This window comes from Myotis daubentonii, chromosome 16, assembly GCF_963259705.1.
Source record: "Myotis daubentonii chromosome 16, mMyoDau2.1, whole genome shotgun sequence".
Classification (NCBI taxonomy): Eukaryota; Metazoa; Chordata; class Mammalia; order Chiroptera; family Vespertilionidae; genus Myotis; species Myotis daubentonii.
The window spans coordinates 12218394-12237545 of NC_081855.1; the positions used below are offsets into that span (position 1 = coordinate 12218394).

Genomic DNA, 19152 nt, shown 5'->3' on the forward strand with positions numbered 1-19152 from the left:
AAGGGTCGCGAGAAGCGGGCTGGGGCGGGGCGACCAGGGATGGGGCGGGCTGGGGCGACTCGGGGGCGGAGCGACCAGGGACGGGGCGGCTCGGGGGCGGGGCGACCAGGGACGCGGCAAGCTGTGCGGGGCGGATCGGGGGCGGGGCGAGTGGGGGGTGGCTAGCGGTGTTGGTGCCACCTGAGAGCTATTACTAGTATTCCTACCAGCATCAATGTCCAAAGGCGAGGGTATCATATTTCTACCTTAAATTTTAGAAGCAATGGAAAAAAATTGATGTGCTCCTGCGAAGGGGTAAAAAGTTAGTAAGAAGAACAAAGCAGGACTCCGGTAAGTAGTGGAGGGTTTAATTATGAGAGGAAAACACACCCGGAAAGAGTAAGGAATAGAGAGGCTGAGAGCTGGTCCCCGGAGTGTGAGCTTCGGGGTTTGAGCTGCCCCAAAGCCCCCCACCTCCGCTCCTTTTCTTATTGATTAGCTAACCTCTGTACATCTTTCTTTGTAAAGTGGGCATGATAATGGTAACGTACGGGGTAAGCACCTCGTAAATAGAAGATGGCATTCGCATTACTGTTTTAAGTTCAGCTGCTAATGGTGTGATCTTGCCCATATGAAGGATGTGAAACTCAGCGGTCATAAATCATCTTTGACATTAATCATAACAGCATCCTACCGGGTGGCCTACAGGTCCAGCTGCTGTTGAAGGCTCGTGGAATAATGTGTATTAGCACATTTCCTTAATTGAGAGAATTCTATTAAAATATTGTTACATGGCTATTTGACAGTGCTACTTTAAACCTAATCATAAAAGAAATTGTTTTCAATTTGGCAAACAATAGTATTCCTGTGCTTGCAAGTGAAAAGTGGAGGCAGTGAACAGGTTACCTGTGCATCTAGACAGCCCATGCCATGTAGGTTGTGAGGAGTTGTGGGGTTGGGGTTTTTGTGGTTTTTGTTGTGTTGTTTTTTTTTTTTTGCATACTATTTGAACTCATTACCATCTGTATAGGAAAATCTCAATTCACATTATATCCTGTGTAGGAAAAAAACTAGTTCTTCCCTACTGTGTTTCTCTCCTGTGTGTCTTCTTTACTACTCATATAAAACACTTAATTTCTTGTCACCAAATATCTTGAGGTTTTTCTCCACATCAAGCAATTCTCTGCAGCACCAGCTGGGTGTCCTACAATTAGTTAAATGTTGACACTATCTACTTGGAGACATCATCAGATCACACAGGTTAATTGCTCAGTCCTACAAGTCTCTCTCTCTCTCTCTCTCTCTCTCTCTCTCTCTCTCTCTCTCTCTCACACACACACACACACACACACACGCGCGCGCGCGCACACGCACACACGTATTCAGATGCCAGTCACAAGCCCAGGTTATCACCTGTGCTTCTGACCAACCAGCTATAGATCAGAGGTTGCAAGGACCTCTCTCCTCAGATTCAATTAACTTGCAAGAGCAGCTAACAGAACTCAGGGAAACACATTTACCAGTTTATAAAAGGATACAAAAACAAAAAACAAACAAACGCAGAGCCAGATGGAGATACATAGGGCAAGGTCTGCAAGGGTCCAGAGCTCAGGAGCTTCTGTGGAGCTGGGGTGTGTCACCTCCCAGGATGTGGATGTGTTCACCAGCCTGGAAGCTCTCCAAACCCCCTGCTGTTGGGGTTTTTATGGAGCTTCCTCATGCAGACATGTCTAATCGTTAACTCCATTTCCAGCCTCTCTTTCCAAACCTCAGGGCTTGTTTTTTCTGGTGATAAGAGCCCATCCAGGAGCCCACCCAGTCCTATCATTAGAACACTAAGTGTTGTTATCACTTAGGAATTAAAAGGTTTTCAAGATGTCTGTGCCAGGGAGGGGGTCAAAGACAAATATTAGAACAAAAGATATTCCTAGTATTCTTATTGCTTGGGAAATTACAGGGCTTTCGGGACCTGTGCCAGGAACGCGGGGCAGAGGCCAATAGATTTTTTTTATTATCTCACAGCATGCTATGGCCATGCTGGCCACGGAGTAGGAGCAGTCCCCTTTGGATGGGGCTTGAACTCTCTAGTGGTGGACTGCACTCTTCTAAATCACCTGCCTGGACCCTGATACTGTTAGCGGTAGGGAGATCTCCACATCTCCATCTGTTGCTGCTGGGAGTGCACTTCTTGTGATTTCCCGAGAAAAGGAATTTTCTGAGCCTCGCACGGGAGGATGAGCTGTTGTAGAAAGCTTTATTTCTGTGGAATTAAACCCCTGAGTTCCCAAGCTCCCATGTCCCCTTGTCCCGCCGAGGAAGCAGTGGCTTCAGCAGAGCTGGAATCAGAGCCAGTGTCCAGAGTTTTCGCTCCATGTGGGAGCAGTGTCCAGTCCAGCATCAGGCTAGCATAGCTTGTGTTCCCATCCGCATCTATCAGTCCACTGCGTGTGGACTCCGCAGGGCCACATGGCTATGGAGGAAACATGAAATGCAAGGAAGCAGGAACAAGAGAGCGAGTTCCTGGGGATTGTGTATTCCCAAATTTTCACAGACCCCACTTATTTCTGTTCCCAGGTTTGACTGACAGCAAGCACCCTCCCTATGTCATTCCAACTTCACTAAAATAAAATAAAATAAAATAAAATAAAATAAGCCAAACACCAATGTCTACTTGGTTTCCTTTTTATTGCAAGACATTGTAATTTCACAAGGCTGGTTCAGATAAAAACATTTGGACCCAGTTCAGGGGCTGCGGTTTTCCCTTGCTTCATGAAATTGTCTATGGGCAGGCCTTTGATCTTCCTGATCCATGCAGCTTTTCTGGCCCTTTCTGGGTTGACCACTTCAGTGGGCTTTGTGGCCTGATATTCTTTCAGCTTGGCTTCCTCGTACTCTTTCTCCTCCCTCACAGTCAACAGCATGAATTCGCTGTTCATTCTGAATGGATCCAGGGCCGGGCAGTAGCAAGGCCGTTCTTTCTTGACAGGCTGGGTTGTCATGTCTACTTGTGGAGCCACCATGCGGTTTGCCTTAATGACATGCAGGCTGGTTAAGGGTCTGAAGCTGCGTACTGCTCCGTCAATGGAACTGGTGACTTGATCTTCAACCTGTAAGCTGCCAGAGATCCTGGAGCGGATAATCATGGGCTGGGGTATGGAAGACTGGACTCGGGAATCGTGCAAAGAGTTCTTCAAGTTGGGCTGCAGTTTCTGGATTTCAAGGGAAATATTGGTTTGTTTCACATCTATGGGAGGGTGGCTGACTCTCAACGTGTCAACTGCATGTTGTAATGATTTTCCTTTGAAACTAAGGACCTTCCTTGGGTGTGAACTTGAAGGTTCCCAAACATCAATGACTTGGGACTTTGTCCTATGGGGATAGGCATACTTCCCTGAATGATGGGCTTGCTGCAGGGCATTAACTGTGAGTAGGAACCGGTCGGGCGACATAGAGATTTTCCAGGACTTCCTCCTTGAGTGTTTGGGCCTGTGTCCAAAAGTTTCCAGTTGTCCTTTTTTGGGTCCTTTCTCCATATCATCTAGTTTTTCCAAAAGAAAAGAAAAAAAAAATCAGTGTTCCATGAAAAGCATTAAGTACTTAAGCATGAAATTAAATCTGTCCTAATTGGGATGCAAACTGACATATCTGTTGCCCAATGGACATGACATCCATCATGTGGGCAAAAATCCTCCATGATTCCAGAAATTATCACATATTCAATGCAACAAGTCATTAACAAATATGCTGCTACTTGTGTGTAAGTGTGCATTAACCTCTAGATGCATATTATGGAGGGAACATATGTAGTCCCAATGCGCCACACATATTTTGAAATGTCATGCCTCATTTATAATTCACACAAAATAGGCCTTCGAAATTCATAGTAACATACCTGTTTTTAAAGAAAAATTGAATGACAAAATTGGATTCCCATCTTATTAATCAAATTTGACTCCAAATGATCTTTGGACATTTTCTAAAGTCAAAACTACCTTCAAAAGATATGTCACCCCTGTGAAATGCTAAATAACACAGCATGACCAAAAGGCAGCTTCTGAATAGGAGTTCCTAAAATGTTTTGCACAACAGCAGCAACACCAAAAGCTGCTGACAAGAACCAGAGATTCATCCTGTCACTCTATATCAGTGATGGCGAACCTTTTGAGCTCGGCGTGTCAGCATTTTGAAAAACCTTAACTTAACTCTGGTGCCATGTCACATATAGAAATTTTTTGGTATTTGCAACCATAGTAAAACAAAGACTTATATTTTTGATATTTATTTTATATATTTAAATGCCATTTAACAAAGAAAAATCAACCAAAAAAATGAGTTCGCGTGTCACCTCTGACACACGGGTCATAGGTTTGCCATCACTGCTCTATATCATGGTCAAGAACAAGATGCCTAAGATCTGAGTTAAGAATGTCTTCATAGGTGAGCAAATCTACTATGTTGGTGCTATTATATCTCAGTTGGGCCTTTTGACCCCTACAATACCTCACAGGTACACTGAAAGTAGCATTCCCATTTTATGAAAGGAATAACTGAGTCATGAAAAGTGGAAGTCATTTGTCTAGTCAGACCCAGCAAGTGAAAGTCTGTATCACTAACTATAGCCATCTATAACTAGTAAATAAAATGCGACCATGTGTTAAGCATATAATCTTCCTTATCCCAAGATGTTTGTGTATGGACATACTAGGATGGAATAAAACTTCATATTTCTCCCTTTCACTTTGTGAATTAAATAATATTTTATGAAAACGTATAAAACAAAATAAAATTAAGATGTCAAAATCTTCCCCACTCTCAATCCCAGAACAAACCATTCCACACCTATGTGTGTACATGTATAACAAACCACACAATTTTTTCTCTTTTTATAAAAATTATGACAACTCTTTGTTCATTGACTTGTCTTTTTTATATAATGATATATTGTGGATCTTTTTACAAGTCAATATATATATAGATCCTTGTGACATAATTGTATCTGTTGTGTAATACTGCAGAATATATATTTGTTATTATTAGTCATTGCCCACTGATGAACATTTAGTTTGTTAGTGATCATTCTTGAAGAAATGCAAAGACCATTTATTTGTATGATACAAGCAAGTGCAAAATGATAGATAGCCTTAGCTGGTTTGGCTCTGTGAGCAGAGGATAGGCCTGCAGATGAAAGGGTCCTGAGTTCTGTTCTGGTCAAGGGCACCTCAGTTACAGGCTCAATCCCTGGCCCCAGTCAAGGCATGTTTGGGTGGCAACCAATCTATGTGTCTTTCTCACATTGATGTTTCTCTCTCTGTCTCTCCCCCTCCCTTCTACTCTCTCTAATAATCAATAGAAAAATCTCCCCAGATGAGAATTAACAAACAAAAAAAGAGAGAGAAAATGCTAGATTGTTGGCATGGGTGCAGTGGGAGTCCTCATACATTCTTGCTGGGATGGTAAATTGATACACCATCTTTAAAGGACAACCATGACAATATCTTTCTAGTTTTTAAATGCAGCTATCCTTTGGCTCAGCAAAGCCTCTCCTAGCACTTTATACTATAGGTATATATCTACATAGGTACACAGACATAGGTACATACAAAGATACCCACTGTTAGTAGAGCCCTTCTAAAACTTAATTGTTTCCCCTCACCTTAAAACTAGTCTCTGCAGGTAGTTTGATTCAAAGAAGCACTGTTGTATTAACCAAACTATTTGAAAGGCATTGTAAATCTTTATCGAAGTTCTTAAAAAACAAAGGGACATACTATTTATGGATGTCCAGTAATTCTTCTTAAAAGCCCCTTCTCCATCTCTCTTATCTCCTTATCTCATATGTATAGCACCTGTCCCCAAATTTATCTTCTTCCTCATGAAATCCCCTAAACACCCTCTGAAATCAGACATAACTTGCTCTTCTTTCTTCTGTTCCCCATTACTCAGACTGATGACATAACTGTCCAGGAACTGAGGAGACTAAATGGTAGGGAAGGAAGTCAGGCTATGAGCCCAAAACTGGAAATTTAGCTCTTACAAAGTTTCTCGTTTTGTGGCCTCAAGCTCTTAAGAAAACAATTAAGTAAAACCAATCACTCTTAGGAAAAGCCAGGCATTTTATCCATTCTGAATTCTCAAAGATAAGCAACTTTAATGATCTGCTAAAAAACTAGACTGAACAAAGAGAGAGAGAGAGAGAGAGAGAGAGAGAGAGAGAGAGAGAGAGTTGGAGTAAGCCACTGAGACTAAAGTATTACTATCCATCTTACCTCCTGAAAGGGATTTTGCTTGCTGACTCTCCTGCTCACTATCTGAGCTAATGACTTCCTTAGAAACAGCACTCACTCTCATTTTGCTATCTCCATCTCTTCGGGGTGATTTTAGCTTTATTTGACTTTGAGGCACCTCTAATGACCCTGCTAAATTAAGATTGATGAAAAAACCATAGTAAGTACATAATTCAATTAAGCCTGAATAATGGGGGCATAGCTGATAATTTGATTGTTTTTCACCTAAACCATCATCTTATTGTCATATGAAACTAGGTAGTCACCTGGAGCCTAAGGATTGATCACCCCACCTACTGATTATTAAGCTCTAAGCATTATCTGAAACTCTCTGTCCTCTATATTCTGGGAGGTGATCTATTAATTTATGGGTCCAACTTCACACATCAAATATCCTATCTATTAAAGAGGGAATATGCTAATTGACCCTCATACCATCACAAAGATGGTGGCACCCACGGCCAATAAAGAATATGCTAATTGACTGTCCCACCCTCAAAAATGGCAGCACCCACAGCTAATAAGGAGGGAATACGCTAATTGACTGCCCCACCCTCAAAGATGGTGGTGTCCACAGCCAATAAGAAGGGAATATGCTAATTGACCATCATGCCCTCAAAGATGGCAGTGCCCACAGCCACAAGATGGTGGCACCCAGTCCCCTCAGCCCTGCTGAGGTGCCTGCCTCCTGAGTCCCCCAGTCCCCTCAGACCCCAGCCGCCCAAGACCAGCCCGAGGCACAGGCATGCCTCAGATGGTGGCTGCCCAGCCACCCAGGGCTGTCTGAGGCTCAGGTAAACAGGGCCAGCCAAGGCTTGTGCTGCCGGCAGTGGCAGCAGCAGAGGTGTGATGGGGGTGTCACCTTCCCCTGATCACCAGGTCACCTCCCGCCCCCGAGGGCTCCTGGGCTGTGAGAGGGGGCAAGCCGGACTGAGGGACCCCCCTCCAGTGCATGAATTTTCATGCACTGGGCCTCTAGTAGGTTAATAAAAGGAGTTTGCCTACTCTAGTCCCCACACAATTTATTCTTTGTATGTCTTATAAATGGCATGAGCCATGCCACTCCACTGCACACTTAAACACACACACACACAAACACACACATACAGTGGTATCTGCTTCATAACTAATATTTTCCAGGTATTGTGTTCTCAATCAGGGGTAGAGATAATACATTTGCATAGAACATTTTTCTTCTGCCTTATAACAATACTAGAGGCTCAGTGCACGAAATTCGTGCACTGGGGGGGAGTCCCCTCAGCCTGGCCTGTACCCTCTTGCAGTCCAGGAGCCCTCAGGGGATGTCCAACTAATGACTTAGGCAAGCTCCTGCCACCGCTGCTGTGCTTGCCAGCCGTGAGCCCGGCTTCTGGTGCACTGACCACCAGGGGGCAACTCCTGCATTGAGCGTCTACCTCCTGGTGGTCAGTGCATGTCATAGCAACCAATTGTTCTGCCATTCAGTCGATTTGAATATTAGCCTTTTACTATATAGGATTTTGTCCTAAGAAAATAATTACGTACCATATGTTTGGCTAGGGGGTGTGGAGGGAGGATGTTGGTTGCTTGCTTTTGTTTTAATGGCAAGTATTAAGGGCTAATGTTGTTAGCTATTGTACAAAGATTCTAATAATCTGAAAACTTAGGCCTTAAAAATTGGGAGATTCCCTTGAGCTGGCTAACAAATTGGTGAATCAAAGAAAATTGCTCCCACCTTCCTTTAAAGGTGGGATTTATATCATCAAGAAACCACTGGACAAAATATCCCATGAAGAAACTAGTCCTGGCAGCCTGAGACCTGCTCCATTGGGTACCACTCTGATGGCCTGGGAGTCAGTTCTCTTACCTGTCATTGTCCTGGATGGCAACAGGAGAACGCGGGACTTGTGAGATTTACTTAACAGGGACTCCTGGGCCACCAGGTATTTATTAGATATGGAGCTCCCCAGCTTGTGAATCGGAGTGCTAGCCTTAGACATGACTTCCAGGAGGTTTTCCTCCCTGTCCTCTTTATCCCTGATCTTTCTTTGTTTGGCCCGTTCCAGGAAGTACTGCCACTTGATATTCTCAAACTGGAATAGGAGGATATTGCTCTCTGTGTTGATCACCATCCTGGAACGAAAACAACAAGATTGCCCAGAAAAGGAGCATGAAGGCCATCATGCCCGGCCTCCAGATCTGCAGGCCAACTGCTGTCCTGTCCAATCCTCAGCCAAGGAAAATTCCCCAGGAGATTGCTGTGCCGGTAGGGGGTGTAGGTTGTTGAAGGGTCTAGGATAGCAGACCATGCAGCAGGGCTCATGGGCTCTGTAGCTATTTGTTGTTGTTAATGAAATGTGAGCAGGGCACATATGTTCTAATTACTTTGCTTTAGGAATTAAAATACTTTTAAAAGCATTTCCATTCTTGGAATGAGTGCCAAGCACCTCGGATGCTTGAGGCAGAAGACTTGGGTACTTTGCATGAATGTTAGGTCCTGAAATTCACCCTTGTTTTAAGCTCAGCATCCAAACGCCATGTTTCTATTGCTGTGATGTGGGTGTGGAAAACTCTTTAATGGGAGAGGTTCCCACCTCGATGATCCTCCAGTCCACTTCCCTTCACTCCATCACTCAAGGTCTCCGAGCATGCTCTGCTTTAGACTGAACATGTAGGATGTTTTAAAGCAGGATGGTTTCCATCTTCCCTAAGCCCCACTTTAATGACCTGGTGGGAAAGGAGTTCCAAATCTAGCCCCCCCGCCACCCCTCCACCCCGCAAGAACTGCCTCCCACCTGCCCATGGCTTCTGTCGTTCTCAGAGAAAGCCACTTTCTCTGCTCTACCTGGACCTCCTCTCACCATAAACAAGAAACAGAGACACTGTGTGTAGGTTCCTTTCTACTCCAAAGGCTGCAATTTTAAGATCGTAATGGTTAGTGTAAACTCTGTAAGAGAGTGACTTGTTTTGGTTGAAAACACTGGAATAAAATTTGGGGAATCATTCCAATTAAAAATCTCTTTCTGATTTATTTTTACTCAAGCCAAAAAGGAAATAGTCTCTCTTCAGATGTCAGGGGTGAGAAAAATTCAGGGGTGATTTAAAAAAAAATTATTACCGTGTGACTGAAAAGAGTTTATTTATTGAGACTTATTACCAGTACTCCCTCTTTAAGATGAGAAATAGTAAAGTTTCATTAAAGAGAAGGCATTATGATTCATGGAGATTAACTTGATGTCTAAAGTGAGCCTGTGGTAGAATTTTTAAAAAGTGAATTCTACTTGGGTATATTTCACATAGTAGCACCCTGAACATGGCATATAACAAGCACAGTATTATATACAATTAGTCTAGTCCCAGTTCTGGCTTCTGTAAATTCATTTGCTCAGCACTGTCCCAGGAGACACAGGACCCTTTGCCCCTGCCTTCCCCACCTCCTGCACTTTTGGGCATTTGAAGTGAGGCTGCAGAGACAGTGGGTGGAGCTCTGGGGCAGTGAGTGCGGGCTCAGGGAGCAAGCAGGGGCTGCCCATTTCAGAGCTGTGGTCCCTGCAGCTAAGCCATGCTGCACTCACTGCATGAGTAGCCCAGACGTCCAGGACAAATCAGGAGTGATGTGAACCCTGATTGCTAAGTTTGGTGCAAACTCCATTTAGTCTCCCATGAGACCATGACTCTCCTCCAGCCGAAGCCCAGCTTTACTGCCAGAAAGTCCAGGGCTGGTGGCCCAGAGGAGACAAAAATCATCCAAACAGAATTGTTCATAGCTCGGACCACCCACCTGTTGCCGCCAATGAAGAAAGACAACACGGGATCACCTCTGCCATTGGCTTTCATCACCTTCAGGCAGTTCCCATTGAGGAAGTTGTAAATGCGGATCTTGCCATCTGCACAGGCACTGATGACCCGGAGGAAGAGCAGGGCCACGTGGAGCACCTCCCTGGAAGGGGACAGAGCAATAGGCAGGGTGTGTCATTTGGTAAGCTGCTTGGGACTTCTGTAGTTCCGGGTATTTTGTGTATGGTCAGGAGTCAGTGGTTCTGACTATCCCTGAAGTGATGTTTGCCCTCATTTCATAATTCTGGATGTAACTCTCAAGACATGGCTCTAGTCATTCATCCCATTCTGCGAAGATTTTTCCTGCCATTTAGTCACAGTGCCACAAGATAGCAAAGTGCAAAGGCCTATGTCAAATTTTGTGTGTGGGGGGTCTGTTTTATAGATGATCATACTTTTATAATTGGATTCCTAGCTATTGACATCTACAAAAGTCCTGCCGAGAATTATTTATTTATTTTTTCTTTTAATCCCCATTGCAGGATATGTTTCAATTGATTTTGAGGTAGGGAGAGAGGAAACATGGATCACTGATTGGTTGCCTCCCATACAACCCTGGCCAGGGATCAAACCCACAATCTTTTGGTGCACTGGATGACATTCCAACCAACTGAGCCACCTGGCCAGACTGAATTATTTAATGTTTGATTCCTTTTCAAATAATATATATATAAATTATACACACACACACACATACATATAAATATATATATATTTATTTATCTACCTAATATGCTGTGTCCAACCATCTGACTGGTCGCTATGATGCGCACTGACCACCAGGGGGCAGACGCTCAACACAGGAGCTGCTGAGGCACTCACTGGCTGGCACCATGGACCTGGCGCCAACAAACCAACACTCAGCTTCCCTCAAGCGGGACACAGGTGCTGCCATTACCCCGGGGCGACACCCCAACAAATTGCAGCCAACGCTGCCAAGACCCCATGACACAAAATGCGGCCCACGGCCCAGCCCAGCCGGAAAACAGTGGGTGGCTGTGGGTGCTGAGTAATGACATTGCAACGTCACATAGCAATGTCTGTCTTCCTCTCCCTAGCGATTAGCCTCCTTGGAGTTTCTTCAGCCCAGAAACACAACTTGCTTTATAGCCAAGTGCAAACATTTCACACTTTAACCAAATGTCTGTGAAGCATTTTCCCATGCCTCATTTCATTTGATCCTCACAGAAGTCCTGAAGTAGGTAGATAGGAGACTCGGTAGAATCCTATTTTCTTTTCATTGGCCGGAAAATGAATATTTAGAGAGCTTAGAAACCTGACCCTTCTGAAAAGAAGTAAAAAATGGTGGTCCTTGAAAATGACTTCAGGTTTTCTCACTGCGCAGAATGTAGTCAAACACTGCTGCAGTGAAATATTTTATCCTTTGTTCTCCCTGCATGATCTACAATAATAATGTGCTTCGGGTTGATATTTACTGCTATGTTGCTGACAATGACCTGAAAGAGAAGTTGGGGTGATTCACTGGGCTGGAAAAAATTTAGCTAAATCATGCACCAGGCCACTAGTTATTAGATAAAGAAAGGGATAAAAGCAAGCAAAGATGCTCATCTTTATATGAAGCAAAAATATGGCATTTGAGCAGTTTCTTTTGGGTTTTAAATTGGTGGCTTTCATTCTTCCAGTTAAACATCCTGAAGGAAAACTGTACCCAGGTACGAGGTTTATCCGTTCCTTTTTGTGATGACTAGTAAGGAAAGAGAAAGGAATAGGAGATGACTTAGAATTCAGTGGTTCTCAACCTGTGGGTCGTCAACAATAAAAATACATCCTGCATATCAGATATTTACATTACGATTCATAACAGTAGCAAAATTACAGTTTTGAAGTAGCAATGAAAATAATTTTATGGTTGGGGGTCACCACAACATGAGGAACTGTATTAAGGGATCGCGGCATTAGGAAGGTTGAGAACCACTGACTTAGATAGATGCTTCCAACAAAATCCTCCCTACAATAGCTGGTCCAAGTGGGACTCCAGATATGTGTAGTATTCAGTTCTGAGAGGTGTAGCTAACACATTCCTGTTAATGATACTGAATAGTTGAATTTGATGCCTCCGATTTGATTTTATATGCAAAGCAAGTCCACCCATCCCTGCCATCTCTACCCATCTAAGTCCACTATCTCTTATTCTCACCCTCCACTCCCACGTGTGTGTACACACACACACACACACTTAGGTATATGATGGATTCTTTTGGATACAACCTATGTCTATTCATCTTTGCATGCCCTGCATAGGGCCTAGCCCATAGCAGGTCCTCAATAAATATTTGTTGAAAAAGTGGGTGTCAGCTTATGTTTGAGTATGATCGTTGCTACAGTGTGTTTAAAAAATGACATCAAACCATTTAACATGAGCCTTGACCAGGTCCAAGAGCCTGATTAAGACTTCAAAGCCCCAACCACTAGCAAAATAGAAATAACAAAGAACTTGGAAGGCAGGAGCATGTTAGCATCTTCAAAGAGCAGCAAAGAGGCCAATGTGGCTTGAATTCCACCTTATGTGATAGATGATAGATAGATGGATAGATGGATAGATGGATAGATGGATGGATAGATAGATAGATAGATAGATAGATAGATAGAATAAATTAAGTATACGAAAATCCAACAAAGTTCTAGGTTTTTTCAACATGGAAATATAGTGACTTTATTGGTGCGCTTAGTCCACCTGTCAGGGAGTCCAGCACTAAGAAAGATGCCTGGTGGTAGAAGTGTTTAGCTCTTTCTGTATCTCTTTTGATCTTGCTGAGCTGGGCCTGCACTTTACATAGGTTTCTGTGACATTTGGTAGTTCAATCTACACCAGTACAGCCTACTGATAAAAAGCACAGCTTTGGGATCAGAAAACCTGGGATCAAAACCTGATTCTACCCCTTACCGGCTGTGTAACCCTGAGAAAGTAACCATCTCTCAGTCTTCAGTTTACTTCTATGAAGAAGGGATAGTGATTCCTGCCTCAGAGAATTGCTATCCGGAATAAATTAATGAAAGTATTTATAAAACAGCTCAGTACCTGACATAATTATTTTTATGATCCTATCATAGATTAGACTCCTTTCAGGTTTTATCTCTGTCCTATAAATAAGTCATTTGTCTTCTTTGCTCCTTCTTTGTTAAAATACACTACTAAGAGTGATATCAATGAAAATGGAGAAGATAAGAACTCTAAAACTCTTGTTTTAGAGTTTTCATCACTGCTTCCCATGGGCAATACATGTCTGTCGGGGCAAACAATTGATTAACCAAAAAGCTTTGGAGAAAAATCTGGGGAATAAAATGTCCATGGGGACTTTAAAAAGTTCACACGTGTTCCTGGGGCTGTGCTCAGACTTGGGAAAGAACTAAAAAAGGCCCAGCTCTCACTCTTGGCTGACCATGATGTTCTATACAAATGGGAAGTAAGAGTAAAGGTAGGGTCTTAACCTGCCTGGCTGAGTGTTGAAGGCTTCCATCAGTAGGCACACAGGGTACCTTGGCAAAGAATTGGAGATATTTTCTTTTAAGGTGTTTAAGTAAATCTCTTTCCAGTCACTAGGATACCACCAAGACAGTAAAGCAGAGACTTCAGTGGCCAAACAAGACAAAGAATACAGATACACAAAACAAATAAGCAAAAATACAACGACCAACAATAAAAACAAACCCCAGAGATGGGAAAGATTTGACTTCCAGAGTTTTCATATTAATATATTCAAGTTGGAAAAAGAGGGAATACTTCCCAACTCATTTTACAAGGCCAACTTTACCCTAATACCAAAACCAGGAAGGACAACACAAAAAAGGAAATTACAGGCCAATATCTCTGATTTACACATTGCATACCACATAGAAATCTCTAAGACATACGCCAGGGACCGCACGTTTTTGGGCAAACTGCATGTTATTTAAATCATCATAATGCACTTTAGGTGTTGTTTTTCAATAATTATAACATTTTTATTTACAAAACAATTAAACAATTAAAGTTCCTAGTACTTTTTTAACGTATGGTACTGCTTAAAACGTTTTCCTCTATGAAGAGGGACCAAACAAAATTTACATAAGTATCTAGATTCCCTCCTTTTTCCATGGGCGTGAAAAACAAGAACACTCGTGAGCGGTCCTTAACAGGTGGTGCGCGAAACATGAGAAAACTCCTGAGCGGTACGAAATGTGTTAACATAGATGTAAAAATCCTAAACAAAATATTACCAAATTCTGTCTAATAAAGAGGGAATATGCTAATTGACCCTCACACTGTCGCAAAAGATGGTGGCACCCACAGCCAATAAGGAGGGTATATGCTAATTGGCTGTCCCACCTTCAAAGATGTCTGTGCCCACAGCCACAAGATGGCGGTGCCCAGTCCCCTTATCCCCACTGGAGTGGCAGGCCCTCAGCAAGGCTTTGCTGTGCACCTGTCTCTGGAGCCCCCCAGTCCTCTTATCCTCCCAGCTGCCCAGGGCCGGCCTGAGGTGCAGGTAACCAGGGCCAGCCGAGGTTTGTGTTGCCAGCAGTGGCAGTAGCAGAGGTGTGATGGGGCATCGCCTTCCCCTGATCACCGGGTCACCGCCTGCCCCTGAAGGCTCCCAGACTGTGAGAAGGTGCAGGCCAGTCTGAGGGACCCCCCTCCAGTGCATGAATTTTCAGTTGAATTTTCATGCACTGGGCCTCTAGTTGAATATAAAAATACATTAAAAGAATAATACATCATGATCAAATAGGAATACAGTGAAGGTTTATTAGCCACAAAACAATCAAGATGATACACCACTGTAGCAAAATAAAAGATAAAAATCATATGATCATAGCAATAGAAGCAAAGAGAGCATTTGACAAGATATGACATTCATTTATGGTTAAAACACTCAATAACATGGATATAGAAGGAAAGTACTTCAATAAAGGCCATATATGACAAACCCTCAGCTGATATACTTAATGGTGACAAACTGAAAACTTACTCTAAGGTTAAGAACAAGACAAGTATGTCCACTCTCACTGTTATTATTCAACATAGTTCTGGAAGTCCTAGCAATCAGGCAAGAAAAATAAATCAAAGGCATCCAAACTGGGAAAAAAGAAGTAAAACTGTCACTGTGTGCAGAAGACATTATTCTTTATATAGAAAACCCTAAAGAGGTCACAAATACAACTTTTCAAAACAATAAACAAATACAACAAATATAGTAAAGTTGCAGGGTACAAAATCGATCTACAAAAATCTGTTGCATTTTTATGTAAAAGCAATGAAATATGAGAAATGAAAAAAACAATCCCATTTACAGTCCCAATGAAAAGAATGCTACCTAGGAATAAACTTAAAAAAAAGAGGTGAAGGACTTGTACACTGAAAACTACAAAACACTGTTGAAAGAAACATAAGGAAATTGGAAAGATATTCCATGATCGTGGATTAGAAGAATTAGTATTGTTAAAACGGTCATATTATCTAAAGCAGTATATAGGTTGAATGCAAACCCTATCAAAATCCCAACAGTGCCCCAAGTGGTTTGGCTCAGTGGATAGAGCATTGGCTCTTGGACTGAAGGGTCCCAGGTTTAATTCTGGTCAAGGGCATGTACCTCAGTTGCAGGCTCTTCGTCCTGGTCGGGGGCATGTGGGAGGCAACCAGTCAATGTGTCTTTCTCACATCAGTGTTTCTGTCTCTCCCTCTCTCTTTGACTCTCTCTCTCTCTCTCTCTCTCTCTCTCTCTCTCTATATATATATATATATATATATATATATATATATATATATATATATATATATATATATATTCTCGAGGGAGAATTAAAAAGAAAAAAATCCCAACAGCATTTATCACAGAAATAGAACAAAAACAAAATCCTCACATTTGTTTGGAACCACAAAAGACCCAAAATAGCCAAAGTAATCCCAAAGGAGGGGTGGGGAGAGAACAATGCCAGCGGTATCACACTCCCTGACTTTAAACTATACTACAAACCTATAGAAATCAAAGCAGCATGGCATTGGCAGAAAAACAGACACATAGGCCAATAGAACAGAATTGAGAGCCCAGAAATAAACTCACACATATATGGGCAACTAATTTTCAACAAAAGAGTGAAAAACATACAATGAAGAAAGGGAAGTCTCTTCAATAAATGGTGTTGGGAAAACTGGAAAATCACATGCAAAGAAATGAAACTAGACTGCTATTTGACACCATACACAAAAATTAACTCAAAGTGGATTACAAACTTGAATATAACAACTGAAACAATAAGATAAATAGAGAAAAAACACATAGGCACTAAACTTATGAACCTTCGTCTCAGAAGGGTCTTTGTAAACTTCTCTCCAAAGGTAAGGAAAGTAAGAGCAAAAATAAATGAATGAAAGTACATCAAATAAAAAAGTTTCTTCAGAGCTGAAGAAATCATCAACAAAACAAAAGTGCAACCAACTGAATGGGAAAAGATATTTGCAAATGACACATCCAATAATGGGCTGATATCCAAAATGTATAAATAACTCATACAACTCAGTGAGAAAAACAAACAAACAATTCTATTTTTAAAAAATGGGGAGAGGACTGCAATAGATAGTTTTCCAAAAAAGATATACAAATGGCCAATGGATACATAGACAAATGCTCAATATCACTAGTTATAATGAAAATTCAAATTAATACCACAATGAGGTGTCACCTCACATCCATTAGAATGGCTATTATCAATAAGACAAGAAATTGCAAATATTAGAGAAGATATGGAGAAAAGGGAACCCTCATACACTGCTGGTGGGATGTACATTGATGCAGCCACTATGGAAAATAGTGTGGAGAATTCTCAAAAACTGAGAATAGAGCTACCATGTGACCCAGAAATGCCTCTTCTGCATATTGGAAACATTTATTCATAAAGATAGATGTACCTCTATTCTCATTGCAGCATTACTTACAATAGCCAAGACATTGAAACTACTGAATTTTTGTTTGATTGAATGAAGAAGACATGATACATATCCTATCTAATAAAAGAGAAACATGGTAATTAGCTGTACGTCTGCTACCCTTCCCATTGGCTAATCAGGGCAATATGCAAATTAACTGCCAGCCAAGGTGGTGGCCGGCAGCCAGGCAGCTTGAAACTAACATGAGGCTTGCTTGCTTCAGTGATGGAGGAAACCAACGTTCCTCGCCTGCCTTGCCGGCCTCTGAGCTTGCAGTTTGAAACATTGTTACAACTATAGAAGCTAAACAAAACCCCAGAAACCTGCTTTCAGCCAGCTGGGATCTTAGAGCTGGAGTTGATACAGTGTTTCGATTATAGAACCCAAACAAACAAGATACCTGCTTTCAGCAGCAGAGGCCTCAGAGCTGGAACCAGAGCTAAAGCTGGCCCAGAATAAAAAAAAAGAAAAAAAGGAGCAGTTGGGAGCTTCAGTCACCCGCCAGCCTGAAAACAGCCCTCAGCCCCTCACCCAGACTGGCCAGGCACCCCAGTGGGGACCCCCACCCTGAAGGGTGTGTGACCAGCTGCAAACAGCCATCATCCCCTCAGCCAGGCTGGCCAGGAACCCCAGTGGGGACCCCCACCCTGATCCAGGACAGCCTTCAGGGCAAACCAGCTGGCCCCCACCCATGCACCAGGCCTCTATCCTATATAGTAAAAGGGTAATATACCTCCCAGCACCGGGATCAGCGGAGCTGCAAGGCCTCCTGGCACCGGGATCAGCGTTACAGGGGCAGCGCCCAAACCCCCTGATCGCCCTGCGGCTCTGTGTGTGACAGGGGGTGGGGCCACCACCTCCCTATCCACCCTGCTCTGTTTCGTGACAGGGGAAGGCGCCCCAACCCCCTGATCAGCCCTGATCTGTGCCTGATGGGGGGAGCTCCCCACCCCCCCTGATCGCCCTGTGGCTCTGTGTGTGACAGGGTGCGGCGCCTCTACCCCCCCCCCCCCACAGGCTCTGCTCTGTGTGTGACAGGGTAGAGCCATAACCTCCCCATTGGCCCTGCCCTGAGTGTGACAGTGGCGGCGCCCCAACCCCCTGATTGGCTCTGCTCTGTGTGTGACAGGGAGTGGTGCTCCAACTCTCCTATGGGCCCTCCTCTGTGCATGACACGGGGGAGCTCCCCAACCCCCTGATGGGTCCTGCTCTGTGCATGACAGTGGGGAGCTCCCCAACCCCCTTATTGACCCTGCTCTGTGCGTGACAGGGTACGGAGCCCCAACCCCGCTGATGGGCCCTGCTCTTTGCATGACGGTGTGGCGCTGCAACCTCCCCATCGACCCTGCCTTGAGTGTGACAGGGGGCAGTGCCCCAACCTCCTGATTGGCCCTGCTCTGTGCATGACAGGGGGTGGCATCACAACCTCCCGATCTGCCCTGCTCTGTGCATGACAGGGGGCGGCGCCCCAACTCCCCAATCGGCCCTGCTCTGAGCCCAACCAGGGGCTGCACCTAGGGATTGGGCCTGCCCTCTGCCACCCGGGAGCAGGCCTAAGCCAGCAGGTCGTTATGTCCTGAGGGGTCTCAGACTGGGAGAGGGCACAGGCCAGGCTGAGGGACCTCCCCTCCCCCCCCCCCCCTCCGAGTGCACAAATTTTTGTGCACCAGGCCTCTAGTACTATATAATAAAATATTACTCAACCATAAAAAGATGAAATATTGTCATTTGCAACAGTATATATGAGTCTTGAGAGTATTATGCTAAATAAAGTATGTCAAACAGAAAAGGACAAAAACCATACGATTTCACTCATATGTAAGCTATAAAACAAAAAGCAACAGATGAACAAATAAAAAATATTATAGAGACGGACAAGAGAATGGTGGTTACCAGAAGAGAAAGAAGGTGGGGGGAGGACAAAGAGGATAAAAGGGGTCAAACACAAGATGATGGAAGGATACTAGACTTTGGGTGGTGAGCTCATAACTGAGTATACAGATGTTGTATTATAAATTTGTACACCTGATGTTTATACAATGTTATTAACCAATATTAGCCCTATAAATGTAATAATACAAAATAAAATATTCAAATTGTCTAGTTTTCAACAAAAATTATCTCCTATATAATAAAGAGGGAATATGC

At 43.3% G+C, this 19152-nt stretch overlaps 1 protein-coding gene across 1 annotated transcript in view; it reads right to left on the minus strand.

Moving 5' to 3' along the window:
* Positions 1-1612: 1612 nt before the first annotated feature.
* The window catches only part of FBXW10B (F-box and WD repeat domain containing 10B), a 51821-nt gene continuing 34281 nt past the window's right edge, over positions 1613-19152 (minus strand). The window contains exons 11-14 of the mRNA XM_059668573.1: positions 10024-10182; positions 8110-8375; positions 6246-6395; positions 1613-3517 (exon numbers count right to left, since the gene is read on the minus strand). Of these exons, the coding sequence (XP_059524556.1) occupies positions 2697-3517; positions 6246-6395; positions 8110-8375; positions 10024-10182 (1396 nt within the window). The 3' untranslated portion in view covers positions 1613-2696. The remainder of the gene's footprint in view (positions 3518-6245; positions 6396-8109; positions 8376-10023; positions 10183-19152) is intronic.